This window comes from Lithobates pipiens, unplaced genomic scaffold, assembly GCF_037356315.1.
Source record: "Lithobates pipiens isolate NorthernLeopardFrog02 unplaced genomic scaffold, aLitPip1_a1.2 Scaffold_37, whole genome shotgun sequence".
In the NCBI taxonomy this organism is placed as follows: domain Eukaryota; kingdom Metazoa; phylum Chordata; class Amphibia; order Anura; family Ranidae; genus Lithobates; species Lithobates pipiens.
This window is the reverse complement of record NW_027507825.1, coordinates 4,937,832-4,952,060: the sequence shown is the minus strand read 5'-3', so window position 1 is coordinate 4,952,060 and position 14,229 is coordinate 4,937,832. Positions and strand designations below refer to the sequence as shown.

Sequence of the window (14,229 nt, the reverse complement as noted above, 5' to 3'; positions counted from 1 at the left end):
AAGAACTGTGACACCAATAAATTGATCCGTGCTGAAAAAATATACACTGTACTAATGACACTTGTTGGGAAGACGTTAACATCAGGGGTGATCAAAGGGTTAACTGTGTTCCTAGGGAGCACTTAATAACTGTGGGGGAGGTGCTTTCACTGTGGGAAGGTAGAGATCTGTGTTCCTACATCGGCAGACCGCTGTTCTGTCTCTCTTGGGAATGATCAGCGGGACCCAGCAGACACCCGCTGATTGGCTCCCACTGTGTCCAATCAAATCTCCAAACTGTTCCCACAAAGTTGGGAGCATGAAATTGTCCAAAATGTCTTGGTATGCTGATGCCTTAAGACAGGGGTAGGCAACCTCGACCCTCCAGCTGTTTTAAAACTGCAAGTCTCATGAGACATTGCAAGACCCTGACAATCACAGACATGACTCCTAGAGGCAGAGGCAAGTTCGGGCCAAACTTTGGTTGTTCGGACTTTCGGTAAACAACGAACATTATGCGGTGTTCGCGGCAAATTCAAAAGCCTCAAAACCCCATTAAATGCTATGGGACACGAACATGAAAAATCAAAAGTGCCAATTTTAAAGGCTTATATGCAAGTTATTGTCATAAAAAGTGTTTGGGGACCCGGGTCCTGCCCCAGGGGACATGCATCAATGCAAAAAAAAGTTTTAAAAATGGCCGTTTTTTTCGGGAGCAGTGATTTTAATAATGCTTAAATTGAAACAATAAAAATGAAATATTCCTTTAACCATCGTTCCTGGGGGGTGTCTATAGTATGCCTGTAAAGTGGCCCAGTTTTCCCGTGCTTAGACCAGTACTTGTCAGAAACCATGAATCAGACCGTGACAGAAGTACAATTAAATCACACTTGCTTATTAAATAAAAGTAAAAAGGTAAATAGAGTAAGCATAGTCAAAGCATAGCCAGAGTCCAGTAACCGGATCGAGTAGTCAGCCAGGCCAGAAGTCAGGGATCCTAGTGGAGGAACAGAAAGCAGGATAAGGAACCAGAAGGAATGCCAGTCTGTAAACAGGTACGCAGGAGATGGTTCCTTGTGATGTGACCAAGGCGAAGGCAGAGGTGAAGTGAGCTGGAAAGCTTTAAGTAGGCAGGTCAGACGAGCATGATCAGGAACAGCTGGTAACCATGGAGAGAGATGAGAGCTGGCAATTAGCTGACAGCTGAGCAGCCAGCCCAGAGAAGGAAGGGCTAAGCCAGCCCTGACAGTACTACAGCAAAATTACATTTCTAAAGGAAACACAAAGTCATTTAAAATTGACCGCGGCTGTAATGAATTGTCAGGTTCTCAGCAATATAGATAAAACTCATTGAAAAAAAAATAATGAAAAAAAAAAAAGTGGGGTTCCCCCAAAATGCATTGCAGACCCCTATCCAAGCATGCAACCTGGCAGGCCACAGGAAAAGAGGGCGATCACCGAGAAGAAGCATTCCTTGGCAGGAGCCTCCCATGGAGGCAGAGCTGTTGCATTTTTTTGGGGGGGTTTTCGGTCCATCGGGCGGCGTGAGATGGATCTACATTGCGGAACATTTTACATTTTTATTTTTTAATAAAAGACTTGTCCCAAAGTATCTCCTGTCTTTTTTACTATTTTTGGTGAAATGGTAGAGGTAAAATACACCCGTTACCAATTCACATGAGGGGAGGCCAGGACCTGGGGGTCCCCTTTTTAAAGGGGGCTTCCACATTCTGATAAGCCCTCCACCCGCAGACCCCCACAACCACCGGGCAAGGGTTGTGGGAATGAGGCCCTTGTCCCCATCAACATGGGGACAAGATGCCTTGAGGGGCTACTCCAAAGCACCCTCCTCATGTTGAGGGCATGTGGCCTGTTACATTTCAGGAGGGGAGCTGCTCTCTCATTCCCCCTCTTTTCCTGTGGCCTGTCAGGTCACGTGCTCGGATAAGGGTCTGGTTTGGATTTGGGGGGGCCCTGCTTCATTTTTTCAAAAGAAAATTGGTACAGGGTTCCCCTTAATATCTATACCAGACCTGAAGGGCCTGGTATGGATTTTGGGGGGACCCTAACTAAATTTCTTTTCAAATTTTTGCTTCGGGGTTCCCCTTAATATTCATGCTAGACCCAAAGGGCCTGGTAATGGACTGGGGGGGAGCCCATGCCATTTTTTTCAATGAGTTTTATCTATATTGCAGAGATTCGACAATTCATTACAGCTGCGATCAGTTTTAAATAACTTTGTGTTTCCTTTAGAAATGTAATTTTGCTGTGGTACTGTTCTAAACACGGGAAAACTGCGCCACTTTACAGGCAGACTATAGACACCCCCCCAGGCCTGATATTTAAAGGAATATTTCATTTTTATTGTTTCGCTTTAAGCATTATTAAAATCACTGCTCCCGAAAAAACGGCAATTTTTAAAACTTTTTTTTGCATTGATACATGCCCCCTGGGGCAGGACCCGGTCCCCAAACACTTTTTATGACAATAATTTGCATAGAAGCCTTTAAAATTGGCACTTTTGGTTTTTCATGTTCGTGTCTCATAGACTTTAACGTGTTCGTCCAAATTTTTTGCCTGTTTGCAAGTTCTGGTGTGAACCGAACCGGGGGGGGTGTCCGGCTCATCCTTATTTTTTATCTTAATGGAGGGAATTGCTTTTACTTTACAGTGACTTTAAGTATTATCTGATGTATTCACATAAATAGATATGTACATATCTGCATATCATAGAAAACAAATCACACCAATAATTAATAATTTCTCTGGAAAAAAAAACTGAAATTACCATTTGAATACAGCATGGTGATTAATCATATTTATTACTTACCTCAGACTCTTCATGTTGTGTAGAGCTGGTATAAGTTTCTTCAATCCTTCATCCTGAATGTTACATGAACTTAGATTTACATCTTGTGTCTCTTTGAGGGATTGAAGGATAAAAGACAGCACAGAGCAGTCCAGAGGGCTGAGGGGGACATTAGAAAAGCCAACTTTATTTGACCCAATACATTGTGACACCAGAGCCTTATTCCTGCTCTCATGGAGATAATAGAATTCATTAAGAAGCTCTCTGTTGACTGTTTGGGTTTTGTCAGGTATTTTTTTTGCAATTTTCTTCTGGATCCAGGTGATGACATGTTTGGCGGCCGGAAAAGACAATTCTCCCACATGAGACTTTAACATGGATCTAGTAGAAGAGTCTGAGAGACCGCAGAGAAAATGGAGGAGTATTTCAGCACGGCCGTCTTCGTGAGATTCTGCCTCATCAAGTGTTTTCTGTAATCTGTCAGGATTATAGGCAATAAAATGGACTAAAGCAGCAAAAAACTCCTGAAAAGTGAAATGTAAGAAGGTGTAATCCATATTAGGAGGCCGACCAGATTCCATCATGAAACATGAAAAGAGATGATTATCATTTCTCACACGGAATGACTCCAGATGACGATCATCAAATACAATCATGTGACTCATGACTCCATGTTCTGCCATCCACCCAATAGATGTCAGCAGTTCCCGGACAGTGGGGTCGCCATCTTTATTCTGGCAGTGATTGGCCAGAATGTTGGAGACAAATGTCACAAAGAGTTGTGTCACTGTTTTGGGTAGTGATGTCATCAGCTGGTCAGTGATTGTTGGTTGGGCTCTGAAGCACATTGATAACACTGTACAGATGATCCAGCAGTATGATGGGATATAACAGAAAGTGTACAGCGTGTCATTCTCCTGCACATAATGAAAAGCCTTCTCTGATAATTCCTCATTTCCAAAGAAATTATTAAAGAAGGTCAGTCTGTCTCCATGGAGAAATCCCATGATCTCAGCTATTCTCTGGAAAACACTGGTATCAACTGATGCCAGTCTGGTTGGGCGGCTGGTTATCAGTACAGAGCAACCCTTAAGAAGACTCTGCCTTACCAAACGGACCACAATCTCCCCAGATATTGTCTTGTCAGAAAAGTGTCTACTTGATTTGAAATCCAGTTGGTGAATACTTTCATCTAACCCATCAAATATGAACAGAAGTCTCTCCGGTCGTTGAAAAATATCTCCAATCCAACCCTCCAGATATGGATATTGGTGAAGGATCATCTCCTCTATGTTGACCTTTTCCATTTTATTAAGGTCCCGGAATTTGAAGAAGAAGACAAATGCAAATCTCTGGTAGTGTTTTCCGGTCACCCAATCATAGACAAACTTCTGCATCATTGTGGTCTTCCCTATTCCTGGCACTCCACTCACCATTACTGCACGTGGTACACATTGGGACTGCTGGTTCCAGCAGAACAGCTTGTTGAGGAAAATGTGTTCCAGTCCAGTCTGTGTTTTTTTCAAGAATTCCTCGTGTTTTACCCCGGTCTGTATTAGCTCATTCTGGGGACGATGCCTGAACTGATCAGTGGAAACTACAATAAGGTTCACATGACGCTCATTGATGGGGAATCTTTGTGGTTCCTGGGTTGTTCCTGGGGGTCTATGCTCCAATAGTGTCTCAGTCTTCTGCATCAGATGGTGTTTGTGCTTTTCCTGAATATCTGGGAATAGAACGAGAATAGTTTATGGCTCAGGTTAGTCAGAAATTGACACTGCTATGTTTAGACTAAGAAAATTTGTAACTTCTTCTGTTCTGAGAATATTGAGGGAAGATTAGATGTATAAACAAACTGATTGCAGTTTATTTTAATTACAGGCATTTATATTGATCACCGATATTTCACTAACAGCACTATACATATTATTCATTCACATCAGTCCCTGTCCTCGAGGGGCTTGGATTCTAAGAAGACCCCTTTTTCACATGCATACATACTATTAGACTTGTGCACAACGGGAAATTTCGTTTTGTTTCGGTTCATTGTCATTCGTAAAAGACATCATTTCGTTCTGTTATATTCGTTATGTTACGTTAATACGTTTTCTGATAATTCGTTATTATTCGTAGAGTGTCGAATTAATTTGTTCGTATTCATTGAAATTCGCTATTTATATATGTATAGACATTCGTGATAATGATTTGTAGTTTGGAAAGTCCTTTGTTTATTGAATCTTTTAACACACAATGACAACGTCTCTTCTCCTCGGCTCAAATACAATACAACACCCTTCTAACTCAGTTCTCAGGAATGCACTTTGCCAGTAATCCAACCTCCGACACAAAATTAATTAGCTGATTGGACTATAAGATTTACTTTGAGCTGACCTTTTGTTTCATTAGATCTTTAAAGAATTACCAAATTCATTCAAATTCATTCTAATTCATTCGTTATATTTCTTTTGTATTCGTTGTTATTCGTTATTTTTTTATGCGGACACTCAGATGCACCCGAATATCCGAAAGATGCAAAATTTGGCCGTATTTTGATTCGTTACGAAACGAATTGCACAAGCCTACATACTATACACAAATGTAGCAAGTAAATAAATAGACCTCCCAGTAATGCTATTACTAGGCTGTAGCTGGAGGGCGCTCTAATGATTTGTAGTGTGACTTCAGGAGACTGAAACCAACAAGCTCACTTTAAACTTGGAATGCAAGTGAGCAATGGTGGTATCTCCTCTATGATACAGGTTAACCACACTTGGTTTATGCTATCTTTGTTCAGTTTTGTAAATTATTCTGACGTTCACTTTCTCAGATAGTATCTTATATGTTAGTACTGGTAACACACTATGAACAGTTTTGGGTATGAAGTCTGTTGCCATTTCACGGGTGAACACCATTTTAAGGCTCGGTTCACACCAGACGCGACACGACTTGCCACGCCGCGACCTGACAAGTCGCCCCCGTTCTGTACTACGGAACCGTTCTAATAGGAGCGACTCGAGTCGCTCCGACTTAGAAAAAAGGTTCCTGTACTACTTTTGCGGCGACCTCGGGCGACTTGCATTGACTTCTATACAGAAGTCGTTTTCCAAGTCGCCGCTGAGGTCGCGGCAGGTCGCGGCAGGTCGCGGCGCGGCAAGTCGTGCCACGTCTGGTGTGAACCGAGCCTAAGGCTTGACACATTTAGATATTTATTTACTCAATGCAAGCTAATTTTTTTATATTTCAGATAAATCTTATAATTGGGTAATGTATTGCAGTTATGTGTACTAAAAGTAGCTTTAGTTTTTTTTTTTTTACTGAAAATATGTCAAAAACTTCTAACAAATGAAAAAAAAATGCAAAATCTCTGGCAGCAAAAGGGTTAACACATTTTGTTATGTAAATTGTATGACCTAAAGGGGGATGTCTGAATTCATAGCACCACCTGATCTGCACTTTTGAGAAAATTGTTAACATTTTTCATCTATTACCTTTTAGCTCCGGAGTCAAGTAGTGTCCGAATTCATCCAACAGAATCTGATTCACCAAACCCTCACCTATAGAGAAATAAATCATTAAAATCGATGTCATTGGGGAGGTGCCCCAAATTATATGGAAATTATTAGTACTGTAAATTCCATATTTGGGGAAGCGTTTAGATTAGACCCAATGCTATGTATATTAGGCCATATGAATGGGGACACATTACCATCCACTGTACAGACTGCAAGGACTTAGATGCTTATTTAAGGCTCATAAGTTGATTGCACAGAGGTGATTGACTCCGACACCAACAACATACAGTATAGGGAAAGGGGAAAGGCGGTGAATGATACGATAAGAAAAGAAAAATATGTGTATATGAAAAGGGGAGGTGTAAAAAAGTTTGTAGGAGAATATGGGGCCCATGGATGGACACTACAAGGCTTCTCCCCCCCAAGGGATATTATATGTAGCTGATTATAAATTAAGAAGGAAGATATATAGTGCAAGAATTGTTTTCTATTTTCTTTTAATAGTCTACAAATTATAGGTAAAATAAAAATAAAATGATTAATATTAATGCTTAATAATATGATGAATGAGATGGAAGATATATAGTGCAAGAATTGTTTTCTATTTTCTTTTGATAATCTATAAATTATAGGTAAAATAAAAATAAAATGATGAATTTTAATGCTTAATAATATGATTAATAATAAAGCTTATTTGGTTTTAAAAAATAAATAAATCTATGCTATGATCACATCCATCTGAGGCAGACCCACAAAAATGTCTTAAATGCGGTTAATGCCTGTAAAGATTTGATTATTAGTCTTAATAGCCAGCTAAAAAGCATTAAGGAGGAAATACTCACAATGTGCCATGAACTGTGTAAGACAGTGTAAAGAACTACTGCCTTAGAGGAGAGACTAAGCACAGTTGAGGATGAGTTATTCCCATTAAAGCGAGAATTCAAAGGGTTGAAGGAACAAATGGACGTGCAGGCACTAAACTTGATGAGATGGAAAACAGAAACCGTAGGAATAATCTGCGAGTGATTGGCTTGCCAGAGCAGAGCGAAGGCCCTAATCCCATAACATTCCTGGAGGGGTGGTTTAGGGAGATATTTGGGCCTACTAGTACCTTTACACCACTTTTTGTGATCGAAAGAGCCCATCGAGTCCCCCTTACAGCTCGGCAGGTGGATAACTATCCTAGGCCCATAATTCTAAAACTTTTGAATTATAACGATAAGGTGACCCTGCTACAGAAGGCTAGAAAGATGGGGGACATTAAGTATAATGGGGTTAGGTTTCCCTGTACCCCGACTTTTCACCAGCAGGGATTGGGAGATAGGGTAAGATAGGTGAGATAGCAAGGGTAGGGTGGGGGGGGGGGTAAGAAATACAGGTTCCAATCCCAATTTGCTTCTCCCCCCCAAGGGATATTATATGTAGTAGATCATAAATTAAGAAGGAAGATATATAGTGCAAGAATTGTTTTCTATTTTCTTTTGATAATCTACAAATTATAGGTAAAATAAAAATAAAATGATTAATATTAATGCTTAATAATATGATTAATAATAAAGCTTATTTGGTTTAAAAAAATAAATAAATCTATGCCATGATCACATCCATCTGAGGCAGACCCACAAAAATGTCTTAAATGCGGTTAATGCCTGTAAAGATTTGATTACTAGTCTTAATAGCCAGCTAAAAAGCATTAAGGAGGAAATACTCACAATGGGCCATGAACTGTGTAAGACAGTGGAAAGAACTACTGCCTTAGAGGAGAGACTAAGCACAGTTGAGGATGAGTTATTCCCATTAAAGCGAGAATTCAAAGGGTTGAAGGAACAAATGGACGTGCAGGGACTAAACTTGATGAGATGGAAAACAGTACCCGTAGGAATAATCTGCGAGTGATTGGCTTGCTAGAGCAGAGCGAAGGCCCTAATCCCATAACATTCCTGGAGGGGTGGTTTAGGGAGATATTTGGGCCTACTAGTACCTTTACACCACTTTTTGTGATCCAAAGAGCCCATCGAGTCCCCCTTACAGCTTGACAGGTGGATAACTATCCTAGGCCCATAATTCTAAAACTTTTGAATTACAATGATAAGGTGACCCTGCTACAGATGGCTAGAAAGATGGGGGACATTAAGTATAATGGGGTTAGGTTTCCCTGTACCCCGACTTTTCACCAGCTCTCCAGAAACGTAGAGCTGAATTTATACCAATTAAACGCTTGTTGATAAAATACAAGATAGTATATGCTTTGCTATATCCAGCCCACTTACGGGTGACTGCACTTGGTGGAACTTTTTTCTTTAACTCACCGGCAGACACGGCACAGTGGTTGGAGGAAAATAAGAAGGACCTGTAGAACTGTGGAATATAAAGAACATAGAACTGTTTTGATTATGTATAGATATAGATGAGGGAGGCGGGGCAGAGGGGGTAAGTTGTTTGAGAGCTGTTTTTTTTCTATTTTTCTCTAGACTTTTGCCTCCCTTCCCCCTTTTCTCCCCCCTTTTCCTTTTTTTTCCTTCAGACCTGCTTGTTATAACATTACTATAATATCACTATAATTACCACAATCAGTATAATATCTGGAGGAAAGGGGGTTGAGTGACATATGGTGAATGCGCTATCCACAGGAGCAGCAATATTCCTTCCTGCTTTTCAAGCTCTTACCTCATTCTCTCTAGAATAGATATAGCCCTCGGCAATAGAGAAGCAGCATTGCTGGTAAGGAATATAGAGTATGGCCCAAGAGGAGTCTGGGACCACTCCCCGCTTGCATTGACAATAAACGCAGGGGGCAAGACCCAGCTTAGAGGGTGGAAAATCAGCTCTTTCTGGCTGGAATTGATTGGCAATCCTGGAGAAGGGATGATCGGACTAAAAGAATTTGCACAAATCAATACAGGGACGGCTCCAGCCGGAGTGATTTGAAACTCCCTGAAGGCCTATCTCAGAGGTCTTTTGATCCAACAAGTGGCAAGTACGAAGGGGAAATATAGAGAGTGGTAAAGGGACAGTAGGAAAGAGGTGACAAAGGCAGAGATGTGATATGTCGCGGACCCAACCCCAGGCAAAAGGAATGGCTAGACAAGCAACAAGTCTATAAAATGTCCATCATAAGGAAGTCAGAGAATAGGTGAATATTCCAGAGCCAGTGCCAGTTTGGAGAAGGGGAGAGAGTGGGGCGTACGCTTTCCCTGCTGATCAGATCTAATACCCTCCATCCACTGTCTCGGCGGTTAGGACATCAAGTGGGGAGATTTCCATTGCATACATTTAGCGAATACTATAAGTCTCTGTATAAGTCTAATAGAGGAGACAGTGGGGGAAAAAATTGAAGGTTTTTTCCGGGAATAACAATTCCGACCCTGACAGTGAAGAAGTGGGTAGAGACTATCAACTCAATAGTTTGGAGTGAGAGAGTGGTATACCTTACGCAAGGTAACTATAGGAAGTTCGAGAGAATGTGGAGGCCCTGGTTAGATGAGATGAGGTGTCCCCTATAGGGGGAGGGCAATGAGCGGACAATAGGGGTTTTTTTCCCCCTCTTTTTTTTTAGTCACCTGCCGCTCTTGCCGCTCTTCCTCGGGAGGCTCGGGGTGCTTTTTGCTCCCGCACAGTTCTCTGGTCTTTGGAGGGTCCTTGTTCATCCCCGGAAGCCAAAATAGCAGGCCCAGTAATTAATAGAAATATACACATAAGTAATGATTCAGTGGTGTACATGTAGGGGTGTGGAGGGGCGTGGAGGGGTGTGGAGGGGTGTGGAGGGGTGTAGGTGGTGGGGTTGGGTTGGGAGGGAGAAGAAAGATAAACATAATATTTTAATGTGTTGTAAGATAATACACAATATTTTATGATGTTGTATCTTTTTTTGATAAAATAAAAAAATAGAAAAGGAAGGAGTTACCCGGTAATAAATTCAACACCCCGAATGGAAGAAAAGGGGGAAAAAAATGATTGCTTAATAATATTGTGACAGACCTAGCCAGGACACAGGCTTTTTGAGAGGACTGAGTGCGAGCCTCTTGCCGATCGATTATGGGCCCTGGATTTTAAGGGGCACAGGGTGAATGAGAACCCCACTATAATCTGTGCTAGTCAGATTCAATACTGTATATATGTATATATAATGTGTGTTGTCTCATGCTGTTGGGACACACACTGTCAGATGCTAATGTCATTAACTCCAGACACCTGTCTGTTGTGTAAATGAGTCTAGTCTGGCTTGTAAGGACATTCCAAACGTTGTTGTTTGTGCTAATTAATCTTTTGTTTATGTTTACAGTAATGTTCATTGAATTGTGAGCTAGGAGCCGAAATGTCTTATCCCTTCAGTCAAACTAGTCTGAGTGTTGATTAGATAATTAGCTCATGCTAATTAGGTTAGGTTTTAGTTACCCCGCTGTATATATATATATTGTGTGAGATCTCGAATAAAGGTCATTCCTGATGTCCTCCTAAGACTGGTGTCGTCTAGTTCTTGGGGGTTCCTATAGCCAGATCGATTGGACTTGTGTTCCAGGACTTAGGAAGCGGTATACTGACGGAAGCACTCAATCGGAGTGTGGGATCAGTTCCGTCACAAATATGATTAATAATAAATATTATTTAGTTAAAAAAATCTACAGTATGCCATGATCACATCCATCTGAGTCAGACCCACAAAAATATGCATTTTAAAGCTGTCTAAACAGGCTCTTATTATAGGATGTCCCAAAAGTCACCATACATAGGGAAAATAGAAAATTGTAGCTAAATGTACCTTTATTTAAAAAAAAAAAAAAAAGTTAAAAACTACTGACATTGTCCACTGCCCAACTGACACCAATCTCTGCCCTACGTACACCATCCACTGCCCTACTGACACCGTCCACTGCCCTACTGACACCATCCACTGCCCTACCGACACCATCCACTGCCCTACTGACACCGTCCACTGCTCTACTGACACCATCCACTGCCCTACTGACACCGTCCATTGCACTACTGACACTGTCCACTGCCCTACCAACACCATCCACTGCCCTACCGACACCATCCACTGCCCTACTGACACTGTCCACTGCTCTACTGACACCGTCCACTGCTCTACTGACACCATCCACTGCCCTACTGACACCGTCCACTGCCCTACTGACACCATCCACTGCCCTACATACACCATCCACTGCCCTACTGACACCGTCCACTGCCCTACTGACACCAATCTCTGCCCTACATACACCATCCACTGCCCTACAGACACCATCCACTGCCCTACATACACCATCAACTGCCCTACTGACACCGTCCACTGCCCTACTGACACCGTCCACTGCCCTACTGACAATGTCCACTGCACTACAGACTAGACATGTGCAGAGTGAAATATTTCCTTTCGGAATTTCGTTTTCGTCCGAAAAATTAATTTATTTAGTTAGTCCTGAAATTCGTTTTTATTTATTTCGTTTTTCGTTCAAAAATTGCATTCATCTGAAAATCCACCTGAATTACGGTCGCATCTGTCTTTGAAGGCTTATGGTGTGTGTCGAATGTATAAAGAAGATTCGACAGAGCTGCTAAACATTATATAGCCTATAGGCAGAGCATTTGACTCCGGAAATGTACGATTGCAGCATCGTACAGTTTCGATGCTCCGTCGAATATTATTATAAACGTGTGTGTTTTTCATTGCTTTGTCGAATCTCCGTCGTTCATGTTGAATGAATGCTCTAAGTCTCACAGTGTCAGAGATAAGGTTAGGCACATTCGACCACAGGTTCAATAGACGCAGATTGTTATTGTCAGAGTCACGTTGAATCTCCTATTCTATATCGAACTGTTGTAACAACGAAAATGAAAATAAAGCATTTATTTATGTCGGATCTTTCGTTTTTCGGATTTTGCACTTTCGTTATCGTTTGTCAAAACGAAAATACCTGTAATTCGGACGAAAATGCATTCGGACGAAAACTAATGCACATGTCTACTACAGACACCATCCATTGCTCAACTGACACCATCCACTGCCCTACTGACACCGTCCACTGCCCTACTGACACCGTCCACTGCCCTACTGACACCGTCCACTGCCCTACTGACATCCATTGCCCTACTGACACCGTCCACTGCCCTACTGACACTGTCCTCTGCCCTACTGACACGTCCTCTGCCCTACTGACACCGTCCACTGCCCTACCGACACCGTCCACTGCTTTACCGACACTGTCCACTGCTCTACTGACACTGTCCACTGCCCTACTGCCACCGTCCACTGCCCTACTGACACCAATCTCTGCCCTACATACACCATCCACTGCCCTACTGACACCATCCACTGCCCTACTGACACTGTCCACTGCCCTACTGACACTGTCCACTGCCCTACTGACACCGTCCACTGCCCTACTGACACCGTCCACTGCCCTACTGACACCGTCCACTGCCCTACTGACACTGTCCACTGCACTACTGACACCATCCGCCGCACTACTGACACCATCCACTGCCCTACTGACACCGTCCACTGCTCAACTGACACCAGTCTCTGCCCAACGCACACCATCAACTGCCCAACTCACACCCTCCACTGCCCTACTGACACCATCCACTGCCCAACTGACACCATTCTCTGCCCTGCTGACACCATCCATGTTTTAATAAATTTAGAAATGTTTGTGTACATTTATAAGTGTGATTGTGTATATATACATACATACATACATGTGTGTTTGAGCTTTAGGGTGCACAGCCTCATGCAATAGTCTGTTCCACTGCAGCATATTGGTGTATTGCCAATATAGCACTCTCGCCTAGCAGGAAAAAGGGTTGCTGGTTCAAATCCCAACCACGACACTACCTGCCTGGAGTTTGCATGTTCTCCCTGCGCCTGCGTGGTTTTCCTCTGGTTTCCTCCCACACTCCAAAGACATGGTGGTAGGTTAATTGGCTTCTGTCCACAATTGGCCCTGGTATATGAATGTGAGTTTGGGACCTTGTATTGTGGGTTCCTTGAAGGTAGGGACCGATGTGAGTGTGCGATGTAGGTGTGGAGCGCTGTGTAAATTGACGGCGCTATATGGGTACCTTAAATAAATAATAATTTACTAGATGAGCATCTTAATGAGACACAGTGTACAAGGATAGGGACAATTGTAGACACGCACCCACACTCACTCAGGTTGAACTGGATGGACTGGTGTCTTTATTCAACCTTACTAACTATGTAACTATGTCACCTATGATTGACCCAAATGCTATTACAAACGCAAAGTCCTGTTACCTTTCTCTCTGATCTCATCCAGAACTGCCAATAAATTAGGGTGAGGATGATCTTTCTTCAATGCATAGAGACATTCCCAGAGTCCAAGCACCGCTCCTCTTCCCCGAATCTGAATATCTAGTAACAAGATGTGAGAGAAGCAAGCGACCCCCAATCCTTCTTTTATTGTCCGGTATTTCTGAAACAGACATATTATTCTTACCAGGGAGGTCTGAAACACACATACAGGTAGAGACAAAAGTATATATATACATCACTGATCAGAGCATAACTAGGGATGTAACATTTCCAGAAATTGTGAAGCCATTGGGAAAAAAAAACACTTTTTTCCATTTTTTTGGGGGAAAAATGTTCATTTTTGAAAACAAGTGTAGAGTAGTTTTAGGCTTAATGCACACGGGACATTTTTACAACCTGAATGATTTAACTTGACAGATAGTAAGCCACATTTAAAATGTCCATTTTGACGCGTTTACATGGCGGGTTTAGAAGCGTTTGAAAAAAGAAAGGTTTTTTTTTTTTCAAGATAGCCTAAAACAAAAAACGCCTTTAAATGAAACGCGGCTAAACGCGAGTTACCATGTTTAGCCACGCTTAGAAGCATTTGGCATTTGAAATGCCTCTAAACTCAGCGTCCGAACTCATTTTTTTTCTTTCCAAAAAAGGCCTCT

General features: G+C 42.1%; 2 protein-coding genes across 7 annotated transcripts in view; both read right to left on the bottom strand.

Moving 5' to 3' along the window:
* LOC143956606 (NACHT, LRR and PYD domains-containing protein 12-like) overlaps positions 1–14,229 on the bottom strand; it is a 198,475-nt gene that overhangs the window by 23,874 nt on the left and 160,372 nt on the right. The gene's annotated exons all lie outside the window — the stretch shown is intronic.
* Positions 1–14,229, bottom strand: part of LOC143956493 (NACHT, LRR and PYD domains-containing protein 12-like) — a 79,789-nt gene that overhangs the window by 22,769 nt on the left and 42,791 nt on the right. For all 6 annotated transcript variants that reach the window (XM_077466676.1, XM_077466677.1, XM_077466675.1 and 3 more), the window contains 3 exons: positions 13,559–13,736; positions 6,277–6,342; positions 2,810–4,514 (listed from right to left, as the gene is read on the bottom strand). In XM_077466676.1, coding sequence (XP_077322802.1) covers positions 2,810–4,514; positions 6,277–6,342; positions 13,559–13,736 — 1,949 coding nt within the window. The remainder of the gene's footprint in view (positions 1–2,809; positions 4,515–6,276; positions 6,343–13,558; positions 13,737–14,229) is intronic.